General features: G+C 40.0%; 3 protein-coding genes across 3 annotated transcripts; all 3 read right to left on the bottom strand.

The window, feature by feature from the left end:
• LOC109849946 lies at positions 4,982-8,581 on the bottom strand. The gene is made up of 2 exons (XM_020419845.1): positions 6,529-8,581; positions 4,982-6,369 (listed from the first exon to the last, which is right to left on the bottom strand). The coding sequence occupies exons 1-2, from the start codon at positions 6,727-6,729 to the stop codon at positions 5,935-5,937; spliced, it is 636 nt and encodes a 211-aa protein (XP_020275434.1). The 5' UTR covers positions 6,730-8,581; the 3' UTR covers positions 4,982-5,934.
• Positions 6,956-8,264, bottom strand: LOC109847860. Its single transcript, XM_020417095.1, has 2 exons — positions 7,999-8,264; positions 6,956-7,601 (listed from the first exon to the last, which is right to left on the bottom strand). The coding sequence occupies exons 1-2, from the start codon at positions 8,262-8,264 to the stop codon at positions 6,956-6,958; spliced, it is 912 nt and encodes a 303-aa protein (XP_020272684.1).
• LOC109847859 lies at positions 9,050-11,872 on the bottom strand. Its single transcript, XM_020417094.1, has 4 exons — positions 11,607-11,872; positions 10,589-11,209; positions 9,706-10,347; positions 9,050-9,485 (listed from the first exon to the last, which is right to left on the bottom strand). The coding sequence occupies exons 1-4, from the start codon at positions 11,870-11,872 to the stop codon at positions 9,050-9,052; spliced, it is 1,965 nt and encodes a 654-aa protein (XP_020272683.1).

Raw genomic sequence — 21,843 nt, 5'->3', positions numbered from 1 at the left:
TTTTTTGAATCAGACACTCCAGGCACCGTGGGTGGCATTGATGTACAGTACGATGGGGATGTCAATAAATCATTATTATTTGATGAAGCTAATAAGGAGAGCGAGGCCCCTCCAACAGGGAGGGCCTCTCCACAACCATTGTTTTCTGATATCCACAAGGAGAGTGAAGATGCTCCGCCAGGAGAATTACCTCCACCAGAGGCATCTGCTGTTGACAAGGCCCTTGAGGCAGAAATAAACGAGGGAGAGAAGGTGTCCCCGCCAGCGAAGGAGCTACTAACTTGTACAGGTTAGCTTGCTTTTGTACTATATGTTAGAGATTGGTTGTTATGTCTACGTATTGGTTGTTAAGCTTTTTATTGTTTATACTCTGAATATTATCAGAAACAGGCACTCAACGCGAGGGCACTGGAAGGGAAATAACGCCGGCGGTTGAAGTCCCTTCTGCAGGTGATGGGGAGACGCAAACTTGTATAGGTTAGCAACTTTTTCACCATGTGTTTAGGCATCAGTTGTTAGGTTTACTATGAAATTGTTAAGTTTAGATAGAAGGGGCTATGTTTTCTTAATATTTATACTTCGAATGGGTTGTTTGGAATCAGACACTCTGCGGGAGGACACTAGGATGGAAATAAAGCAATCAGAGAATGCCCCTCCACCAGCAGAAGAGACATCAACTGATGACGAAGATGCTCCTATTGTGTTTTCAAAGGTTTTGAATAAGAGAAAGAGGGGTGCAACGGGGGCACGCGGGAAGATGGCCGCTGCTGCACCCCCTAAACGGAAGAGATGCAAAAGATCGGTGAAGCCTTCCAAGTGGGTAGTCACCCCTTACACTGAAGGGAAGAAGAAGAAAGAAAAAGACAACATAGGGGACAAGGCTATAATAGAAGTGGGTGGGGAGGAGGAAGCGCAGGTGCAGGAAAACAATGCAGAGTTGGCTCCTGCTCGGCTACAAAGTGACCCCCACTCTATCTGGGAAAAACACATGAGTTCCCCTATGAGTTCAGAAGAAGAAATGTACAGAGATAAGCTGAACGAGGGGATTCCCTTTCCAGATGGCTTCATCATCAAGTTTTTGGGCGACAAGGACACATTTGTACATAACTATAAGGTGTCAGCAGACGTTGCCGCGCTACTGACGGAAGAGGAGCAAAAAGCTCTTAACCATTTTTGCATTTGTAGATGTAACAAGTAAGTATTTACCTCACATCTCAAGTATTTACGTTTGTTGTTTAGTTTGCGGGTTTGTTGTTATGGTTACGGGTTTTTTTGTTATGGTTATTGATTTGTTGTTTAGGTTAAGGGTTTTTTTGTTATAGTTATTGATTTGTTGTGCAGGTTATGTGGTAGTTGTTAAGGATACGTATTTGATGTTAAGGTTACGTGTTTGTTGTTATGGTTACGGGTTTTTTGTTATGGTTATTGATTTGTTGTTTAGGTTAAGGGTTTTTCGTTATAGTTTTTGATTTGTTCTTGCTGCTAATTGTTAGTTGCTAACTATTATTTTTGTTTTTTTCCCTGTTTGCAGTTTTATTAAAGTGTACGAGGGATCAGCAGGGTCTATTACCCGGCTTGAGATCCTCAATATATTACGCGGTGGGCGACTGGATGATTCAGTAAGATTTTCGATTGGTATTTATTCATTAGCATATTTAACAATACTATTATTAATTACTTGTTGCCAACTTATGATAGCTTGTTGATACGCTGCTTGATTTAGTTCGTGAAAATCAGAGAGCATCGTCCAGTATAAAATTCGGCGTAGTCCCTGTTTGGTTTAGTGTAAGTTTATGTCTGGCGTGGCGTACTCCTAACTATCAGCACATAATCTATGTTAAAAGGAACCTGATCGGGTTAATTCTTTATTGCAGCACCAGATACATGTGCTGAAACCAGATTACCAAGAGCTGCATGATATCTACATCAAACGCTTGGTCGATGAAGGGTGTACTAACCTCTTAGTTCCCATTGTCCAGGGCGATCATTGGCATCTTCTGGAGTTTGATGTCGAAAATGATATTGCCAGGCATTACGACTCCTTGAAGGAGAGATCTGGACATTGGGACCCTGTGCTCAATATCGTCAAAGCCTTCAACTACATTAAAGCTGGCTTCAATGAGAACCAATTGCGCAGCGTATTCGACCCAATCAAAGTTCCATGCGAGGAGCAAAAGGGATCGTAAGTTTGCCGGAACCCTTAACTCCAATTTTCGGACGAATTCGCTACTGCTCAAACTTCACCTACAGATCAAACTCGCCAGGCGAATCGAGTCGGGTTTCCAACACAAGTCCAACACTATACGGGGTTCGCCCGCAACATAAACTCGCCAGCCGTTGAATTCCGCTTCTAAGCGAAACTCGCCAGCAAATGAGTTCAGTCCTCTACTCGAATTCGCCAACAGTTGAGTTTAGCTTCCAAGCAAAACTCGCTGCGATCAAGTCTCGCCGACAAACAAACTCGTCAACCAATCGAGTTTCACCTCACCAGCAATTTGAATTCGTCAGGGGCCGAGTTTCACCATCTCGGTGAGCTCGACGTCGCCCTGGTTTCGCCGGTAGCGTAAACTCACCAGAGTAGAGTTTAACTTCGAAAGTGGGCTGGTCACCGCATGAAGGACTTCACCCGCGATACGAGATCACCTGCAATTACAGAGCAAAACATTGGAAAGCGACACATCCAAAGAGAATACACACAATGAGTGGGCACAAACCTCATTGATACTTTAAGACAGTACATTTGAACAAAGTTATGGTCTTTTTGCAATTGCGAAAGTCATAATGACATGTTAAAAAAAGCAAAACATACACCCAGTGTTTCAAGACAATACATTTGAACAAAGTTATGACTTTAAGAGTCATGGCATAGTTCCAAATGCAAAACAAGCAAGCAAAATGTCTTAATACAATCCTGAGGCAGAAGTCTCAGTTGAACACGCTGAAGGCGGAGATCTCCTCTTTGACCGCCTCAACCTGGCTCGCGTGGTCTTCCCGAGCCTTGTTTTTAGCGGCTTTCAGATGATAATACTGGCTGTCTTGGAAACATAATCTACTATGGAAGCATTTAATACAGCTAGAAACCCACATAACCAATCCATAAGCATGACAACCAGCACATAACCTTGACAGCCAGTCCATGATCTTTAATAACAAAACCATAACATCAACAATACGACGACCCCGTGATCTTCTTAATCCATAAGCCTAACAACAGAGAGCTAAGCATTACAACAAGGAGCTAATGTTAGCTACCATTCCATAAGTAGAGCACTAACCTTAACAATAGCTGTGGGTGAATGCATGTGGGTGAATGCATGTGGCTATTGAACAAGTTCATTAAAGGGAGCCACATGCATTCACCCACAGCTAATGGAACTAAGAGCAAACACATAAGGGGAAAACATCTTATGGAATGGTAGCTATTGTTAAGGTTATTGCTCTGTTGTCAAGCTTAGGGATTGGTTGTTAAAGTTAGCTCTCCGTTGTTAAACTTATGGAATAGTGGCTAAGGTTAGCGCCCTCTTGTGGAGAGGTCCCTTGCTGTTATTCAGCAGCGTGTGGTTGTCACGGTCACCGGCGTATATTCTCTGCTACTGCATTCAATGTTCCTCCTAGTTCCCAAGGAGGTGAGTTAATATAACCTGAACACCTACCTATCCCCACATTCCACGCGGCAACTTCACCATCCCTTCGCCTGTTCAGCTACAGGATAGCGCAGACATCCTTTCGACGCAATCTTTCCTCGATCTCCCCTACCATTTATTCTCTGTTGACCCTCTATAAAAAAAGCTACCCTCTCCCCAAAACCTTCAAGTTCTCCTTTCGCCATGAAAACCCGAAGATCAACGCTAGTCCTCACACCGATGAAGGTCATGGCGACGAGGTTTGCGCACAATGATGAAGATCTTGGGTATCCCTCACGCTGATGAAGACACCAACCCCTGGAACGGGTTTGATCTTAGTTCCATTAGCTGTGGGTGAATGCATGTGGCTCTTTTCAACGAGCTTGTACAATAAAAAGATAGTTAAGATTGATAGGTGCGTGGAATACCATCAATTCAGCTGCATCAATGTGTGAATCACCTAGGAAGGCATGCGAATGCTGGTGGATATAGTCCTCTGGCTTACGTTAACACTGTATAGCTATACAGTGTAAACGTAAGCCAGATGACTATCTACAACAGCATCGCATGCCTTCCTAGGTGATTCACACATTGATCCATCTGAATTGATCATATTCCACGCACCTATGAATCTTAACTATCTTTTTATTGTACAAGCTCATTGAAGGGAGCCAGTTATCTTCTGGAGTTTGATGTCGAAAATGATATTGCCAGGCATTACGACTCCTTGAAGGAGAGATCTGGACATTGGGACCCTGTGCTCAATATCGTCAAAGCCTTCAACTACATTAAAGCTGGCTTCAATGAGAACCAATTGCGCAGCGTATTCGACCCAATCAAAGTTCCATGCGAGGAGCAAAAGGGATCGTAAGTTTGCCGGAACCCTTGTTGGTATTCATTGTTGGAAACTGGTTGTTAAGGTTACGAATTTGTTGTTATGTTTTGATTGAAAGCAACAATGGTCTCAATGCTTCCTTGTTTTTGTGTGCAGGTATGACTGTGGGATCTATGTCTACCGGTTCGTACAAGCGATTACCGAAGGTAGAGATGTCCTGCACGTCACGCCCGAAGAGCATAACACATGGGTGGTTTGTGCGAAGCTAGCAGCGTACTTACTGATTGAAGGCAGGAAGAGGAAAAAAAAGGTGGGAAAACTTGACGATGATGACGTTGAGATGTAGATTTTTTGTAAATGATATATTACATTTCTTTGGTGTTACTAACAATATACATGTAAATATTAAAAGGTAAATATAAACAATATAAGGTTGATCTGTGAATGATATATTACAATTCTTTGTTGTTAATAGCAATGTACAAGTAACTATTATAAGGTTGATATGTCAACATTAAAGTGATAAACTTGACAACCAAGTTTATCACCTTAACAACCAAGCTATGACCTTCTCACTTGTAGTGATATACAGGACAACAAATCCATATACATGACAATAAAACGCTAAACTATATAGGCTCGTTACAGCTTGCACGATTGTGACCCTCCATGTTGCATCGAGAGCACTTAACCGGTCGGGTGTTCAGCGACCTGTTGTTTATTCGTCTAGTGCATGGTCTGCCACGTCTTTTTTTGGTGAGAGGAGGCTTCAACACTCGCTCTTCTGGCGGTACAAAGCGCTTCTCGTAATCTGGGATGGGATAGATGATCGGTGCATAGCTTGCTCTGAACGCAACAACAGTCATGTACCAATCGCAATATTGATAAATTTCTCGTCCCATCCATGTAATTGCAGCGCACGCATGTTTGCAGGGAATGCGGGTGATGTCCCAGGACCTGCAAGAACAAGTCCGATTCTTCAAATCTACGCGGCAAGTTTTATTGGACTCGACCTCCACAATATCTTCCGTCGAATGTTTAATCGCCAAGCAGCTACCATGCTGAATGTTATCACTCAGCACCAACTCCGCTTCCGGGCATAGGTATCCAGACCATTTCTGACCCAATAGCCTCCTTTCATGCATGCGCTCCATTATTTGCTTCCGTATGGTCTCAACCAAAGGTAAGATTCGCAACAATCGTGCCTTTCTTATCCAGCTGTTGAAGGACTCAGCAACGTTTGAAGTAACATGGCCATACCTTAACAACAAAGCACTAACAATAACAATAATTCCTTAAACTAAACATTAAAGGCCTAACCTTAACAACAAATATCCTAAACTTAACAGCAAAACCCTAGCAGAATAACTCTAACCATAACAATAAAAATCTAACCTTAACAGAAAACTGTAGGATAACTCTAACCTTAACAACTATAACAGTGCTGTAACAAAATAACGTCGGGACCAAGCTATCTTACCTTATACCAGGAAAATGCGCGTTTGCCCATCTCTCCGGGGAGTATTCCATTACAGTGACATAAGCCCTGTGATCGATCGCTGCCAATTCTTTCATGTCATTATCCCATTCAGATATTGTGAACTTATAAGCCGCAGATTGTAACAGCTCGCCCAACGTAGTCGCGATATTTGCCTTGTGCCCAAAATCCTTCATCTTTTTTTTGAAATTCTCGACTAGATGCAGAACACACCTTGAATGGAATGCATCTGGAAAGAATTCCTCGACTGCTGCCCTGATACCCTTGTCGGCGTCTGAAATCATTACCAGTCGATGTGGAGGTTGGTAAGGATTTTCCCTATCATACAGTAACGTCCATAATCCTTGTAAGAACCATTTCCAGTTAACCTCATTCTCTTGGTCGCATACGCAATAAGCTAGGGGAAATATTCCCTGGTTGCCGTCATACCCAGTAGCGTTAAGTAGTATGCCTCTGTAACGATCTTTAATAAATGTTCCATCCAAAAACAATAGAGGCCTATACCCAGCAATGAACCCTTCAATACAGGCATTATAACTAATGAACAGTCGCCTGAACCTCCCGTCATCAGCCTGGTTGCCGTCATACCCAGTAGCGCTAAGTAGTATGCCTCTGTAACGATCTTTAATAAATGTTCCATCCAAAAACAATAGAGGCCTACACCCAGCAATGAACCCTTCAATACAGGCATTATAACTAATGAACAGTCGCCTGAACCTCCCGTCATCAGCATCAATAACAACACGACTCCCTGGATTAGTTGCATGCACCATGGATTCATACCTGCATGAATATAACAACAAAGCAGTACATTTAGCGAAGGATTCATAACCATAACAAATGATCTTCAAACTTCACGACCAACACGTATACTTAACGACGAACCAATAACTTTAACAACTAATACGTATAGTTAGCAACCAACACGTACACTTAACGTCGAACCGCCAACTTTAACAACTACTACGTATAGTTAGCAACCAAAAGGTAAGAGTGATTTCAGAAGAATAAAAAAGATAAGGACCATCTCAGTGAATCGTAAGCCTCATCATCGTCACCGAACAGGTCCTGTTGAGCTGTCTCCTTGCTCCACCACGCTTTACTGTAGTTAATCTTGATGCCAAAATTAGAGAGCATGTCGTTCTTGATATCGACCGCACGAAGATCTGGCCTAACCTTCAAAACAGCTTGTATTTGGCTAGCAATGAACTTCCTTGATGCCCTTGAGTTGCCAGCATTTGCTCCATGTTGACCGCAGGTGTGGGTAGACTCGAAATTCTTTATGGACATGATAGACGAATTTCTGAGCGGGGAAGCAAACAACATCCAAGGGCAACCATGTGTGTGTTTGAATCGGCAATAGACTCTTATGCGTCTTTGTTCATTGTGGTAAAAATCATACTCGAACCGTTTAGCAATTGAATAGTATTGAAGTGCTAATCTAACTTCAGCAGCACTATCAAATTTCTGACCAACTTCACGTATGGAGGTGTGCCACTCAGTTGGGATCTTTGTTTGGTGATTAAGCATGTCTTCCAGCAGCATGATCGAGTCGCCGGTGGGGTTGTCATTAGGAATACGCTCATCATTACAGGTTTGGGTGAACGGGGTATCTGCGCACCGCGAATTTTCTGTCGGTATTGTCCTGAAGTATAAATCAAAATACATAGCCTTAGCAACGAACTGATAACCTTAACAACGAACTCATAAACGTAACAACCTACACATATCCTTAACAACTAACCCTTATACTTAAGGGCAGACTCGTGACCTTAACAACAAACGCATATACTTAACATCAAACACCATAACTTAGCAACCAACTAGTATACGTAACAGCCAACAAATAACTTTAACAACCAGTGCTTAACATAACCTTGACAGCCAACACATTACCAAAGCAACCAATGCATGAGGTTAACAACTAATGGCAAAACCTATCAGTGAACTCAAAAGGAAATCTGGAGTGTAATTCCTACGCAGTTTCCGGCGTAGTCTGCGTGTTCTGCGAAGTTGAGGATTCCGCAGCGGAGGTGGCATACAAATTCGCGTCTGTAAATCCATTACGCCGACAATACTCGAACATCAAATTTAAGTCGTCGTCATTGTCAATTGAAATGCTGAATTTCTTTTCCCTTTCGCATATGAACTTCAGTGAAAGAGATTGCATTGGTATTTTAAGCCTTTCCGCCACTCGATATTTCAAGCTGATTATTTCTGTATTCTCTTTGATAACGACGAATACACCGTCACCACCTTTGTTGCTTTTTGCCTTCGTTACCACGCATAGAAGAGATCCATCCGCCATTTTATTACAGGGAGTGGTTGAAGAATCGAAGAGGCTTTTATTGAGGATAATTAAGTGGAAGGAACAACTTAGCTTGAAGGGGGATATAGCTGGTGATAATATCTGATGATAATTTTGGAGGGAAATGGGAATTTTCCCCCCCAAAAAAGTCATTCATATCACCATTTAATGCCTACAGTCGAAACGATGGGTTTCCGTCGTGAGAGGGCGACGAACACATGCTGCGAAGGGTATTTTGGGCATTTCGAGCGGTGTTTAAACGGAAGGTGGCCTGGGGATTCGTTTTGGGGGCTGGAAGAAAATCGGGGGCGGTTTTGGGGGTAAAAGGAACGTTGAAAAGGTCTTGGGGGGGCAGAGCATGTTTTGGGTTGTTTTGGGGGCTGGAAGCAATTTTCCCTTAAATAAAATAAGCTTCTAGTTTTTTAAGATATTTAATTATTATTTTTAGAAAAGTATTTATATTTTTCTTGGCCTTCTAGAATTTTCTATGATTTAAAAGTTTAAATTTTATATTTATTTAAATAATTTTAATATTTATAAATTTATTTTGTGCAGTTTTCAAAATAAATAAATAATAAAATATATAGTCTTGTATTTATTAATTCTACTAAATATTAATTTATGGTTTAATGATTTTTTTATATAGTCTTTTGGTAGCTAATATTATTAGTGACCTTGTTATTATTAATGTAAACTTGAGCTTAGTATATTAGTACATATGTAAATATATAAAAATGAATATAAAAAAATTACAACTTTCTTGAGAACACACGCAGAGAGATCGTTTATCGGTCTTCTGCTTGCGCGGGATCTTTACCGGTGCCGGGACCGTGGACCACCAACTGATCAGATCCGAATAAAGATTTCGTTCTCTCGCAAAGGAGACAAGAAATTAAAGTGAGTATCTCAACAACAACGAAACAATCACTAGTCCGATTCTTCAAATCTACGCGGCAAGTTTTATTGGACTCGACCTCCACAATATCTTCCGTCGAATGTTTAATCGCCAAGCAGCTACCATGCTGAATGTTATCACTCAGCACCAACTCCGCTTCCGGGCATAGGTATCCAGACCATTTCTGACCCAATAGCCTCCTTTCATGCATGCGCTCCATTATTTGCTTCCGTATGGTCTCAACCAAAGGTAAGATTCGCAACAATCGTGCCTTTCTTATCCAGCTGTTGAAGGACTCAGCAACGTTTGAAGTAACATGGCCATACCTTAACAACAAAGCACTAACAATAACAATAATTCCTTAAACTAAACATTAAAGGCCTAACCTTAACAACAAATATCCTAAACTTAACAGCAAAACCCTAGCAGAATAACTCTAACCATAACAATAAAAATCTAACCTTAACAGAAAACTGTAGGATAACTCTAACCTTAACAACTATAACAGTGCTGTAACAAAATAACGTCGGGACCAAGCTATCTTACCTTATACCAGGAAAATGCGCGTTTGCCCATCTCTCCGGGGAGTATTCCATTACAGTGACATAAGCCCTGTGATCGATCGCTGCCAATTCTTTCATGTCATTATCCCATTCAGATATTGTGAACTTATAAGCCGCAGATTGTAACAGCTCGCCCAACGTAGTCGCGATATTTGCCTTGTGCCCAAAATCCTTCATCTTTTTTTTGAAATTCTCGACTAGATGCAGAACACACCTTGAATGGAATGCATCTGGAAAGAATTCCTCGACTGCTGCCCTGATACCCTTGTCGGCGTCTGAAATCATTACCAGTCGATGTGGAGGTTGGTAAGGATTTTCCCTATCATACAGTAACGTCCATAATCCTTGTAAGAACCATTTCCAGTTAACCTCATTCTCTTGGTCGCATACGCAATAAGCTAGGGGAAATATTCCCTGGTTGCCGTCATACCCAGTAGCGCTAAGTAGTATGCCTCTGTAACGATCTTTAATAAATGTTCCATCCAAAAACAATAGAGGCCTACACCCAGCAATGAACCCTTCAATACAGGCATTATAACTAATGAACAGTCGCCTGAACCTCCCGTCATCAGCATCAATAACAACACGACTCCCTGGATTAGTTGCATGCACCATGGATTCATACCTGCATGAATATAACAACAAAGCAGTACATTTAGCGAAGGATTCATAACCATAACAAATGATCTTCAAACTTCACGACCAACACGTATACTTAACGACGAACCAATAACTTTAACAACTAATACGTATAGTTAGCAACCAACACGTACACTTAACGTCGAACCGCCAACTTTAACAACTACTACGTATAGTTAGCAACCAAAAGGTAAGAGTGATTTCAGAAGAATAAAAAAGATAAGGACCATCTCAGTGAATCGTAAGCCTCATCATCGTCACCGAACAGGTCCTGTTGAGCTGTCTCCTTGCTCCACCACGCTTTACTGTAGTTAATCTTGATGCCAAAATTAGAGAGCATGTCGTTCTTGATATCGACCGCACGAAGATCTGGCCTAACCTTCAAAACAGCTTGTATTTGGCTAGCAATGAACTTCCTTGATGCCCTTGAGTTGCCAGCATTTGCTCCATGTTGACCGCAGGTGTGGGTAGACTCGAAATTCTTTATGGACATGATAGACGAATTTCTGAGCGGGGAAGCAAACAACATCCAAGGGCAACCATGTGTGTGTTTGAATCGGCAATAGACTCTTATGCGTCTTTGTTCATTGTGGTAAAAATCATACTCGAACCGTTTAGCAATTGAATAGTATTGAAGTGCTAATCTAACTTCAGCAGCACTATCAAATTTCTGACCAACTTCACGTATGGAGGTGTGCCACTCAGTTGGGATCTTTGTTTGGTGATTAAGCATGTCTTCCAGCAGCATGATCGAGTCGCCGGTGGGGTTGTCATTAGGAATACGCTCATCATTACAGGTTTGGGTGAACGGGGTATCTGCGCACCGCGAATTTTCTGTCGGTATTGTCCTGAAGTATAAATCAAAATACATAGCCTTAGCAACGAACTGATAACCTTAACAACGAACTCATAAACGTAACAACCTACACATATCCTTAACAACTAACCCTTATACTTAAGGGCAGACTCGTGACCTTAACAACAAACGCATATACTTAACATCAAACACCATAACTTAGCAACCAACTAGTATACGTAACAGCCAACAAATAACTTTAACAACCAGTGCTTAACATAACCTTGACAGCCAACACATTACCAAAGCAACCAATGCATGAGGTTAACAACTAATGGCAAAACCTATCAGTGAACTCAAAAGGAAATCTGGAGTGTAATTCCTACGCAGTTTCCGGCGTAGTCTGCGTGTTCTGCGAAGTTGAGGATTCCGCAGCGGAGGTGGCATACAAATTCGCGTCTGTAAATCCATTACGCCGACAATACTCGAACATCAAATTTAAGTCGTCGTCATTGTCAATTGAAATGCTGAATTTCTTTTCCCTTTCGCATATGAACTTCAGTGAAAGAGATTGCATTGGTATTTTAAGCCTTTCCGCCACTCGATATTTCAAGCTGATTATTTCTGTATTCTCTTTGATAACGACGAATACACCGTCACCACCTTTGTTGCTTTTTGCCTTCGTTACCACGCATAGAAGAGATCCATCCGCCATTTTATTACAGGGAGTGGTTGAAGAATCGAAGAGGCTTTTATTGAGGATAATTAAGTGGAAGGAACAACTTAGCTTGAAGGGGGATATAGCTGGTGATAATATCTGATGATAATTTTGGAGGGAAATGGGAATTTTCCCCCCCAAAAAAGTCATTCATATCACCATTTAATGCCTACAGTCGAAACGATGGGTTTCCGTCGTGAGAGGGCGACGAACACATGCTGCGAAGGGTATTTTGGGCATTTCGAGCGGTGTTTAAACGGAAGGTGGCCTGGGGATTCGTTTTGGGGGCTGGAAGAAAATCGGGGGCGGTTTTGGGGGTAAAAGGCACGTTGAAAAAGTCTTGGGGGGGCAGAGCACGTTCTGGGTTGTTTTGGGGGCTGGAAGCAATTTTCCCTAAAAAAAATTCTAATAATAAAATCCCTCCTTTACAAGCCTCTTTAACTAAGAATCCTTATCAAATTGAAATTTTATAATTTAAAAATTCCAGTAATCAAAACCCTTATAAAAATTATAAGGTTAGAAAATTATTAACTACCCTCTTAAAAGTCTAAAAATCACAAACAATCACATAAAATTTAAAAATTACAAACTACCCTTGAGATCCAAACATTAGAAATAGCCTCTTGATAAATCTAAAATTTTAAATATGCTCGTAAAAAATAAAAAGTTTACAACCAACCCTTTAAAATTCAAAAATTACAAATAGCATCATAAAAATCAATATATTATACCTTGTCCCTTCTAAAATCCATAAATTTAAAAAATTCCTTAAAAATCCAAAAATTATAAAATTCCCATGAAAAGTTCAAAAATTAAAAATAGCCCCTAAAAGTTCTAAAATTTTATAAACAACTCCTTAAAAATTTTACAACTAGCACCTCAAAAGTTTAGAAAATTAAAAATATCCACTTAAAAATTGTAGAAATAGTCATTTGAAAATTTAATAACTAGCCTCATGAAAGTTGTGAAAATAACTTAACACTGTGCTGAAGATATGAAATATTACAAACAACTCCCTAAAACATTTACAAAGGACCCCTTGAATGTTTCAAAAGTTACCAATGCCACATGAAAAATCTAACAATTACAAATTGCCCAAGAAACTTGCAAACAATCTCTTAAGATTTAATAATTTTAAACAAACCCTTTAGAAATTTCAGAATTATAAATCCACCATAAATTTTAGAAAAATTATAAAAGGCCCCTTTAAAATCTATAAATTACAAACAATCTCTAAAATTTTTGAAAATTTTACGAACATTCTTCTAAAAAGTTCAAAATTTATATATAGCCCCTAGAAGTTTTACAAGCAAACCCTTAAAAAATTTACCAGCCTTTAAAAGTTTCAAAAATCGGAAACATCTTATCAAAACTTTTATAGACATCTATTTAAAAAATTTACAACTAGCTTCATAAAAGTCGCTAATTTAACAAACATCGTGCTAAAATATCATAATATTATGAATAACTTTTAATTTTTTTTGCCAACAACTACTTAAAATTTCTAAAACTACAAACACCCTCAAAAAAATTTTAAAAAGACAACTGAAAGTTTTGTAATACAAATAACATCACAAAAAAACTTTACTAAATAGCCCCCTTGAAAATTTTACAACCACCCACTTAAAAGTTTTAAAAATTACAGACAATCCTCAAAAGTTTACATACAACACCTCAACAAATTCTTAAATTACTAGTGGCACCCTAATTTAATATATTATGTTATAATATTATAATATATTGGTGTGTTGAATGAGTGAAGTGGGACGTATAATAGTCATGGGAATCCCTATGTCCCAAATACTAGGGGGATGCTGGAACTTTCTATTACTCATTTTGAAGATTAGAAGAAAATCCTAATCTCATTCATGTCCCAAACTCCAAGGGAATCAAACATGAACATTGATTGAAATCTAGAGACATTGAAATCCTGGTTAATTATTTTTTAGTCTTTAAAAATCATAAATTTTTATTTATTTAAGCTATATAATAAATTAAGGTTTTAATTTATTTAAAAACATCATACCAATCACGTTATCTACTTTAACTAATAAAACAAAACTCTATTCTTTTCTTCATAATGCAACAAAAGAATGTACTCATTGTCTCTTTATTCATAAACATTTAATGTATTAGTTAATAGATGATCTGTAAGTTATAGTCTATAAAGAAATATGATCAATCATCTCTCTTATTGCCCTATGGTAGATTGACATATTTGAAGGCCATGTAAACCAAAGAAATCAAAACAATCCGTGCATGCATGGGATTAATACTTGTTGTCAATAAAAGTAAAAGAAAAAAAATGCTTTCGCTTTTGGGGAGGAAATATGCCAATGAGAGATGCAAAAATTTCATATGTTGGGCTAAAAAATAACAAAGAGGAGAATTTTTTTTCATTTTTATATTTGAATGTTACTTTGTGCCGTATCTACAAATTACAAAGCAAGACAATTATACGGACCTGACTGTCTAGGTTCAATGCTTTTGTCTTCATTAACCTGGAAAAACTTTTGTTCTTTCGAACCTAATTCTATCATGCATGACATCATTAATTGAGCTAAAGTTTGGGCGTTTACGCACTTAACTCCACCATCAAAGGTAAGTTAAACTTATGGGACTAAATGAAATAAAAAGAGAATATTCTTCAACTTTTTAAAGATGAACGACTTCTGTAAGCTTTGTATGGATAAAGGAAAGGATTTGAATTGGTCGAAGCCTCGAAGGTTGCACGTTGAAGAAAAGTTTGGCGTTTTTTTCCTTTTCTTTTTCCCTTCTGCTATTAATGAGTTACAATGAATCCTATATTTTTTCTCTTAGCATGATTGATCGTGCACGACTCAACTATAATTGGCATATATATATTGGATTTTGCTTAAATCGGTCATTATCATTACCAAAGTAGAAATCATCAATGACATCAAGAAGAATGCTTATTTTCTAAGAGATCATTAATCTTTCATGTTTCATTCATGCACAAGTTCATTGCTTTTGCATGGATAAGTTTCTTATGACAATTAAGGTAAGTCTAATTTCTCCGAGAAAATTTCTCTAATTAATGTTGCGTTTGGATGGGGGGTAAAGAGGGGGCATGGAAGATAATTTTAAGTTTAACTTCGTTTAGGAGTTTTATTGGGAGGGTAAAGAGGGGAAATGAAGGAGAAATTTTTATAAAAACTTCTGTGGTCCAAATTAGGCGGAAAGCGAGGGAAAAGGAAGGAAATTAAATTTTCATAATAAAAGAGACATCTTGACCCTCTATCATAATGAATCAATAGCTAAGATTCTTTCACTTCCCTTCTCTTCTCATAATTAGAACTCCCAAACACAATAATTTAAGTTCACCTCCATTCCCTTACAAAACTCTCAAACAAGATATTATATTTTCCCTCATCTTTCTTACCTTTCTTTTTTCAATCTTACATTTACTTTACTTCCCTTATAGTGTGTTTGCGAGATGACTAAAGGAAGGGAAGGAAGGTAAATTTTATCCCTTCCTTCCCTTCCCCTTCCTTCTTTACCCCTCAATTTGTGGAGTAAGATTTTAGTTTAATTCTCCCCCTCATTCCCTCCTCTACCCTTCTAAATGGATCTCCCAAACAAAAGTAAACCAAAATTTCCCTTCCCCTTCCTATTGATTGTGGGGAGCGAGTGACGTCGATTTAGTCGTGGAAGCAAATCAATCCGAGAGAGAACAACCAACACAAGCAATAACGAATACACAGATTAAACAATAAGTAAATCAGACGAGATAACAAATTTACGTGGTTCGGCAAACTTGCCTACGTCCACGGAAGCCGCACAAATAATTTCTTATTTAACCATAAGAAATTACAAACTTGCAAAGAGAAGATCTCAAACTTGAGATCTCTCAAACAAAAGATTACTGTAGAATTTCTACAGTACCATGTGTGATTTATTCAACTGAATAAACCACCGCTTAATCTCACTGAGAATTGCTTCTCAATAAATCATCGTAAGTCTTCTTAAATCCCCGCCGTCACAGAGTTTCTCCCCCTCTGTAAATCGTGAGATGAGATCATAGATCTCGTGAACAGGGTTTCCCTTTTATAGGGAAACCCTAGGGCGAGCTCCAGCTCCGCTATAGCTGGCTTCCACCATGCGTAGGTGAGCTCCTCTCCATGAGACGAATCAGACGAGCTCCAGGGGTTTCATCAATAGGAGAGCTCGATCTCCATCAGGTGAGCTCAATCTCCATCAGGCAGGCTCGATCTCAGCAGGTGAGCTCTCATCTCCCGCTAATGCTTTAGGCGAGGTCACCCTCGCCTCGCCTCGCCTCGCCTCTCCAGGCGAGCTCTCGCCACAACATGCGAGCTCAGGCTCCTTTGTTAGGCGAGTTCCGACTCTTCTCACCTTAGGTTCGTTCTTCTTCAATTCTCCACCTCGTCCGTCATTTGATAAACCTTAAATTTTGGACGATCACCAGAAGAATACTACGAACACTAACCAGGTCAAAACCAGCTGCACTATTATATCATGGTTGCCTATGTACCCTCTGACCGGGATCAAGCTAATCATAGTTCTGCTCATTACCCTCTTGGGCAGATCAACACGAGCTGATATTAAGCAAGTCCAAGCAATGCTAAAACTTGCTACCTGTCATCACCTTGGTCAACATGTTAGCTGGGTTCTCATTTGTATGCACCTTCATGAGAGAAATATCACCTTCCTCTATGACATCCCGCATAAAACAATACCTGATATCAATATGCTTGGTACGAGAATGATGAACTTGATTCTTAGCCAAATAAATCGTACTCTGACTATCGCACCACAAGTTCACGCAATCTTGCTTAATCCCCAAATCGTCTAGCACACCCTACAACCACAGTGCTTCCTTCACTCCCTCTGTCATGGCCATGTGCTCAGCATCTATAGTAGAAAGTGTCACTGTAGCCTGTAACATCGATCGCCAACTAACTAGAGCATCATGTATACTAAATATATAACCAGTAGTAGATCGTTGTCTATCTAAATCACCCACATAATTTGAGTTTACAAACCCATCAATCTGACATGTATCTCCACCAAAACACAGACCCATTTTAGCGGTACCCTTCAAGTATCTCAGGACCCATTTTACTGTTTCCCAATGTGCCTTTCCCAGATTCGTCATGAACCTACTAACAACCTTGAACGCCTGTGAAATATCTGGACGTGTACATACCATTACGTATATCAAACTGCCAACTGTACTAGCATAAAGTACATGCTCCATGTGTGCCTTTTCTTCCGCTATAGTGAGAGATTGTTTACCTAAGAGCCTGAAGTTTGGAGCTAATGGAGTCACTATTGTCTTAACACTTTGCATCCCAAACCTTACGATAACACGCTCAATATAGCCTTTCTGACTCAAGACCAATCGCTGATTCGTCCGCTCTCTTCTAATCTCCATACCCAGTACCCTTCTTAGTAGTGCCTATGTCCTTCATCTCAAACTCTTTACCAAGTTGAGATTTTAGCCTATTAATCTCCACTTTGCTTCTCGAAGAAATAAGCATGTCATCCACATACAAAAAAAATAGATATAATCACCTTCATGAAGCTTCCGAATATAGACACAACAATCATAGTCGCTTCTGGAGAACCCATCTTTAGCATGAAAGAGTCAAATCACTTGTATCACTGTTGAGTAGATTGTTTCAATCCATAAAGTGATTTCCTCAAGCGACATACATGATTCTCCTTATCCTCAATCTTGTAACCCTCAGGCTGATGCATATAGATTTCCTCATCCAAGTCTTCGTGTAAAAAAACCGTTTTGACATTGAGTTGTTCTAGCTCAAGATCACCATGAACAATAGTACTCAAAAGCTCCCGAATAGAAATGTGTTTCACCATCAGAGAAAAGATCTCATTGTAATCTACACCCTCTCTTTGTGTAAACCCCTTAACAACTAGCCTAGCTTTGTACCTTGTACTGCCAAGCTCGGAAGGATCCTCCTTTCTCTTGTACACCTACTTACAACCAATAGCTTTCTTCCCTATGGGTAATGGGACCACCTTCCTGTTTGGTTCTTTCGGAGAGATTCCATCTCTTCCTCCATCGTAGCCAACCAACTCTCACTATCCCTATCCCGAATTGCTTCTTTGAAGGTGACCGGCTCATCATCTTCCACCGAGTGTGTGTAATCAACCAAATTTACCTGCCTATAGTGCTTTAGAGGCTGGTTTGACCCCAACTTCTGAACCTTCTTGTATGTTCGTCTTGGCCTAGTAGAAGTCAAACTATCTTCGAGCAATTGTTGTTGTAGTGTCTGTACATTTTTTTGCTGAATCTCCTCCTGTTCAAGCTCATCATCTTCATGATCCTCCTCTTGAACATGATTAGAACCTGGTTGATCTTTAGGTTCTATTTCAATCACCTGAAACTTAGAGGTCCCAACAGTCTTAACACCACTTTTCTTGGATGCCCTGGTAATCATGGATTTCTTATCAAAGGTAATATCTCTACTGATCATGAATTTAGAATCTTCTATATACCAAAGACGATATCCTTTTACACCCTTTGCATACCCTAAGAATATTACCTTCTTGGCCCTCACATCAAGCTTCCCATCGTTGACGTAATAGTAGGCTGTACATCCAAAAATCCCGAGCCTATCGTAATCTGCATGTTTTCCTAACCATAACCGATAGGGTACATCACCATCCAATGTCGAATGTGGAGAACGATTCACTATATAACAAGCTGTAGCAACCGCTTCTACCCATCATTCTTTTCTCAAACCAGCATATGATCGCATACTCATTGCTTTCTCCCACAATGTACAGTTCAATCTCTCTGCGGCTCCATTCTGTTATGGTGTAGACCTGACTGTCCAGTGTCGAGCAATACCCTCCTGATCATAGAACTCTTTGAAAGCATCATCTGTATACTCTGTATCGTTATCAGATTTTAGTATCTTTAATTTCTTACCTGTCCTATTCTCAACCATTGCTTTCCACTTCTTGAATGTCTTGAATACCTCATTCTTATGCTTAAGAAAATAAATCTAAGCATACTTAGAATAATCATCTATAAACGAGACAAAATACCTAGAACCACCATTGAAAGTTGTCTGAGCCGGACCCCAAATGTCTGTATGCACGTAGTCTAATATACCTCTACTCTTGTGCTTGCTTTTCAAGAACTGAACCCTGTGCGCCTTTCTGTGCACAAAATCCTCACAAAAGTCCATGCAAGGTTTTTTCATGTTCTTCAGCAAACCTTCCTTATCAAGCAAATCTAGATCCTTCTCTGACATGTGCCCAAGCCGTCTATGCCATAACCGAGTGTGCTTACATGAGTCTTCACCACTTTCATCAGTTCCAACTACTGCATCTCCTGTCACTATCGTACCCGAGAGAGTATATAAATTACCATGACAAATACCCTTCATCACTACTAAGGAACCCCAAACAACATTCTTTACTCCGTTCTCTATTACAATCTTACAACCACCGGAGTCTAAAGCACTGACTGAGATAAGATTCTTCTGCAAGTTCGGAACATGCCTCACGTCCGTTAGAGTTCTGACCACTTTATCATGCATTTTGATTTTTATATCACCAAACCCTACTATTTTACAAGCATGGTTATTCCCCATCAATACAGTTCCACTGTCAATGTTTCTATAGGTAGTAAACCACTTCCTATTTAGGCACATATGGTAAGAGCAACCCTAATCAAGAATCCAGATACCAAAGATATCTTCGTCATCTATAACAACATAGCATTCTTTATCACTCCCTTCCTCCGAGACGTAACTCGCATCTTCCTTGCATTCTATTCTCTCGGTTTTATTGTTCTTCTTCTTCCCACCTGCTCTCTTGTTAGGACAGTCAACCTTGAAATGCCTAAGCTCACCGTATTAAAACACGATATTCCTACAAGAGTTCTCGATTTCGATCTAGACTTTTCTCCCTTCCATTTTCCTCGCTCATTGCCCCTTCCTCTTACAAACAATCCTTGTGCTTGCTCCTTGTTACCACTAGTAGCCATGTCACTAGTTACAATTTTCTAAAGATCATCCGCTAGAAGTTCCGTTCTAGTCTCATCCATCTTCAAATTATCATCTACAAGTATCAATGTTTGTACCAGGTTCTCATAAGACTTCGGTAAAGAAAGAAGTAGCAGAAGTGTTTGATCCTCATCTTCTACTATCACATCAATGTCCCTCAAATCTAATATGATCCTAACGAACTTGTTGATGTATTTCCAGATTGATGAGCCTTTCTCCATCTTGCAAGTATACAGTTTGGATTTTAAGTAGATCCGATTTGTTAGACTCTTCGTCATGAAGGTACTCTCTAACTTTGACCACAAACCCACAGTCGTTTCCTCTCTATCCACCAAGAAAGCAACGTCTCTCTCAAGGCATAGGATAATCGACGCTCGTGCTTCAATATCTAACTCTTTCCAATCCTCATCTGACATATCTTTGTGCTTTTTTTCTCTTCCTCAACACCTTGTACAATTTCTGTGAAATCAACGAATTTTTTATCTGCATCCTCCAATAGGAAAAATCATTCTTCCCATTAAATTTCTCGATCTCATACTTTCTAACTTTAACTATTTTACTGGTAGATGTCATTCTTCGCTTGTATTAGTAAAGCCACCTCTCTCAGGAAATTTTAACAAATACCTTGTGTGCACCACGCAATAACCAGGCACCACCTCAAATCAGAAGTTATACCACCACCAATCTGAGTAAAGGGCTCTGATACTAATTTTTAATGACGCCTACTTAGCTGCGGAAGTAAATCAATCCGAGAGAGAACAACCAACACAAACAATAACGAATACACAGATAAAACAATAAGTAAATCAGACGAGACAACAGATTTACGTGGTTCGACAAACTTGCCTACGTCCACGGGAGCCGCACAAATAATTTCTTATTTAACCACAAGAATTTACAAACTTGCAAAGAGAAGATCTCAAACTTGAAATCTCTCAAACAAAAGATCACTGTAGAATTGCTATAGTACCATGTGTGATTTATTCAACTGAATAAATCACCGCTCAATCTCACTGAGAATCACTTCTCAATAAATCGCTGTGAGTCTCTTTAAATCCCCACCGCCACAGAGTTTCTCCCCCTCTGTAAATCGCGAGATGAGTTCACAGATCTCGTGAATAGGGTTTCCATTTTATAGGGAAACCCTAGGGCGAGCTGTAGCGCAACACACTCACACACAATGTTTGCAACAACGCTAAACCTCACCCTCACTATAAACCCTAAACCCTAAACCTCACCTCACACTAACCCTCACTAACCCCTAACCCTCGCTCTTGCCATACCCCTAACCCTAACCCTAACCCTCACCCTCGCCCTCGCCATAACCTCTCGCCCTCGCCTTCACCCTCTCCCTCACCTTAACCCTAACCCTAACCCTCACCCTTACCCAAATCTAACCCTGGCCTAAACCTAACCCTAACCATATCGTCATACCCCTAACCCTAACCCTAATCCTCTCCCTCGCCATAACCCCTCGCCCTCGCCCTCTCCCTCACCCTAACCCTAACCCTAACCCTCACCCTCACCTAACCCTAACCCTAACCCTAACCCTAACCCTCACCATTATCTAACCCTAACCCTAACCCTCACCCTCACCCTCACCCTCACCTACCCCTAACCCTCGCCTAACCCTCACCCTCACCCTCACCCAACCCTAACCCTAACCCTCGTCTAACCCTAACCCTAACCATAACCTGTACTAAATTTATTTTTTTATATTATAATTTTATCAAGATGAACATTGTTTATTAGGGTTTGGGTTTTTTCCATAATTTTTTTGTGTTACAAAAATTAAACTCTAATTGTAATTAAAAAATATTATTAATAAATTCAAAACTAATAAAAAGAAATCTCTCTTTCTCTCTCCCCCCACCTTGACCCTTCTCTCTGCCTCTCTCTCTCGGGTCGACGCCGGCGGCCGTTGGCCGGCTCGCTGCCGGCGTC

This window comes from Asparagus officinalis, chromosome 7, assembly GCF_001876935.1.
Source record: "Asparagus officinalis chromosome 7, Aspof.V1, whole genome shotgun sequence".
NCBI classification, from domain to species: domain Eukaryota; kingdom Viridiplantae; phylum Streptophyta; class Magnoliopsida; order Asparagales; family Asparagaceae; genus Asparagus; species Asparagus officinalis.
The sequence above is the reverse complement of the archived record's forward strand: the minus strand, read 5'-3'. Positions and strand labels throughout refer to the sequence as shown.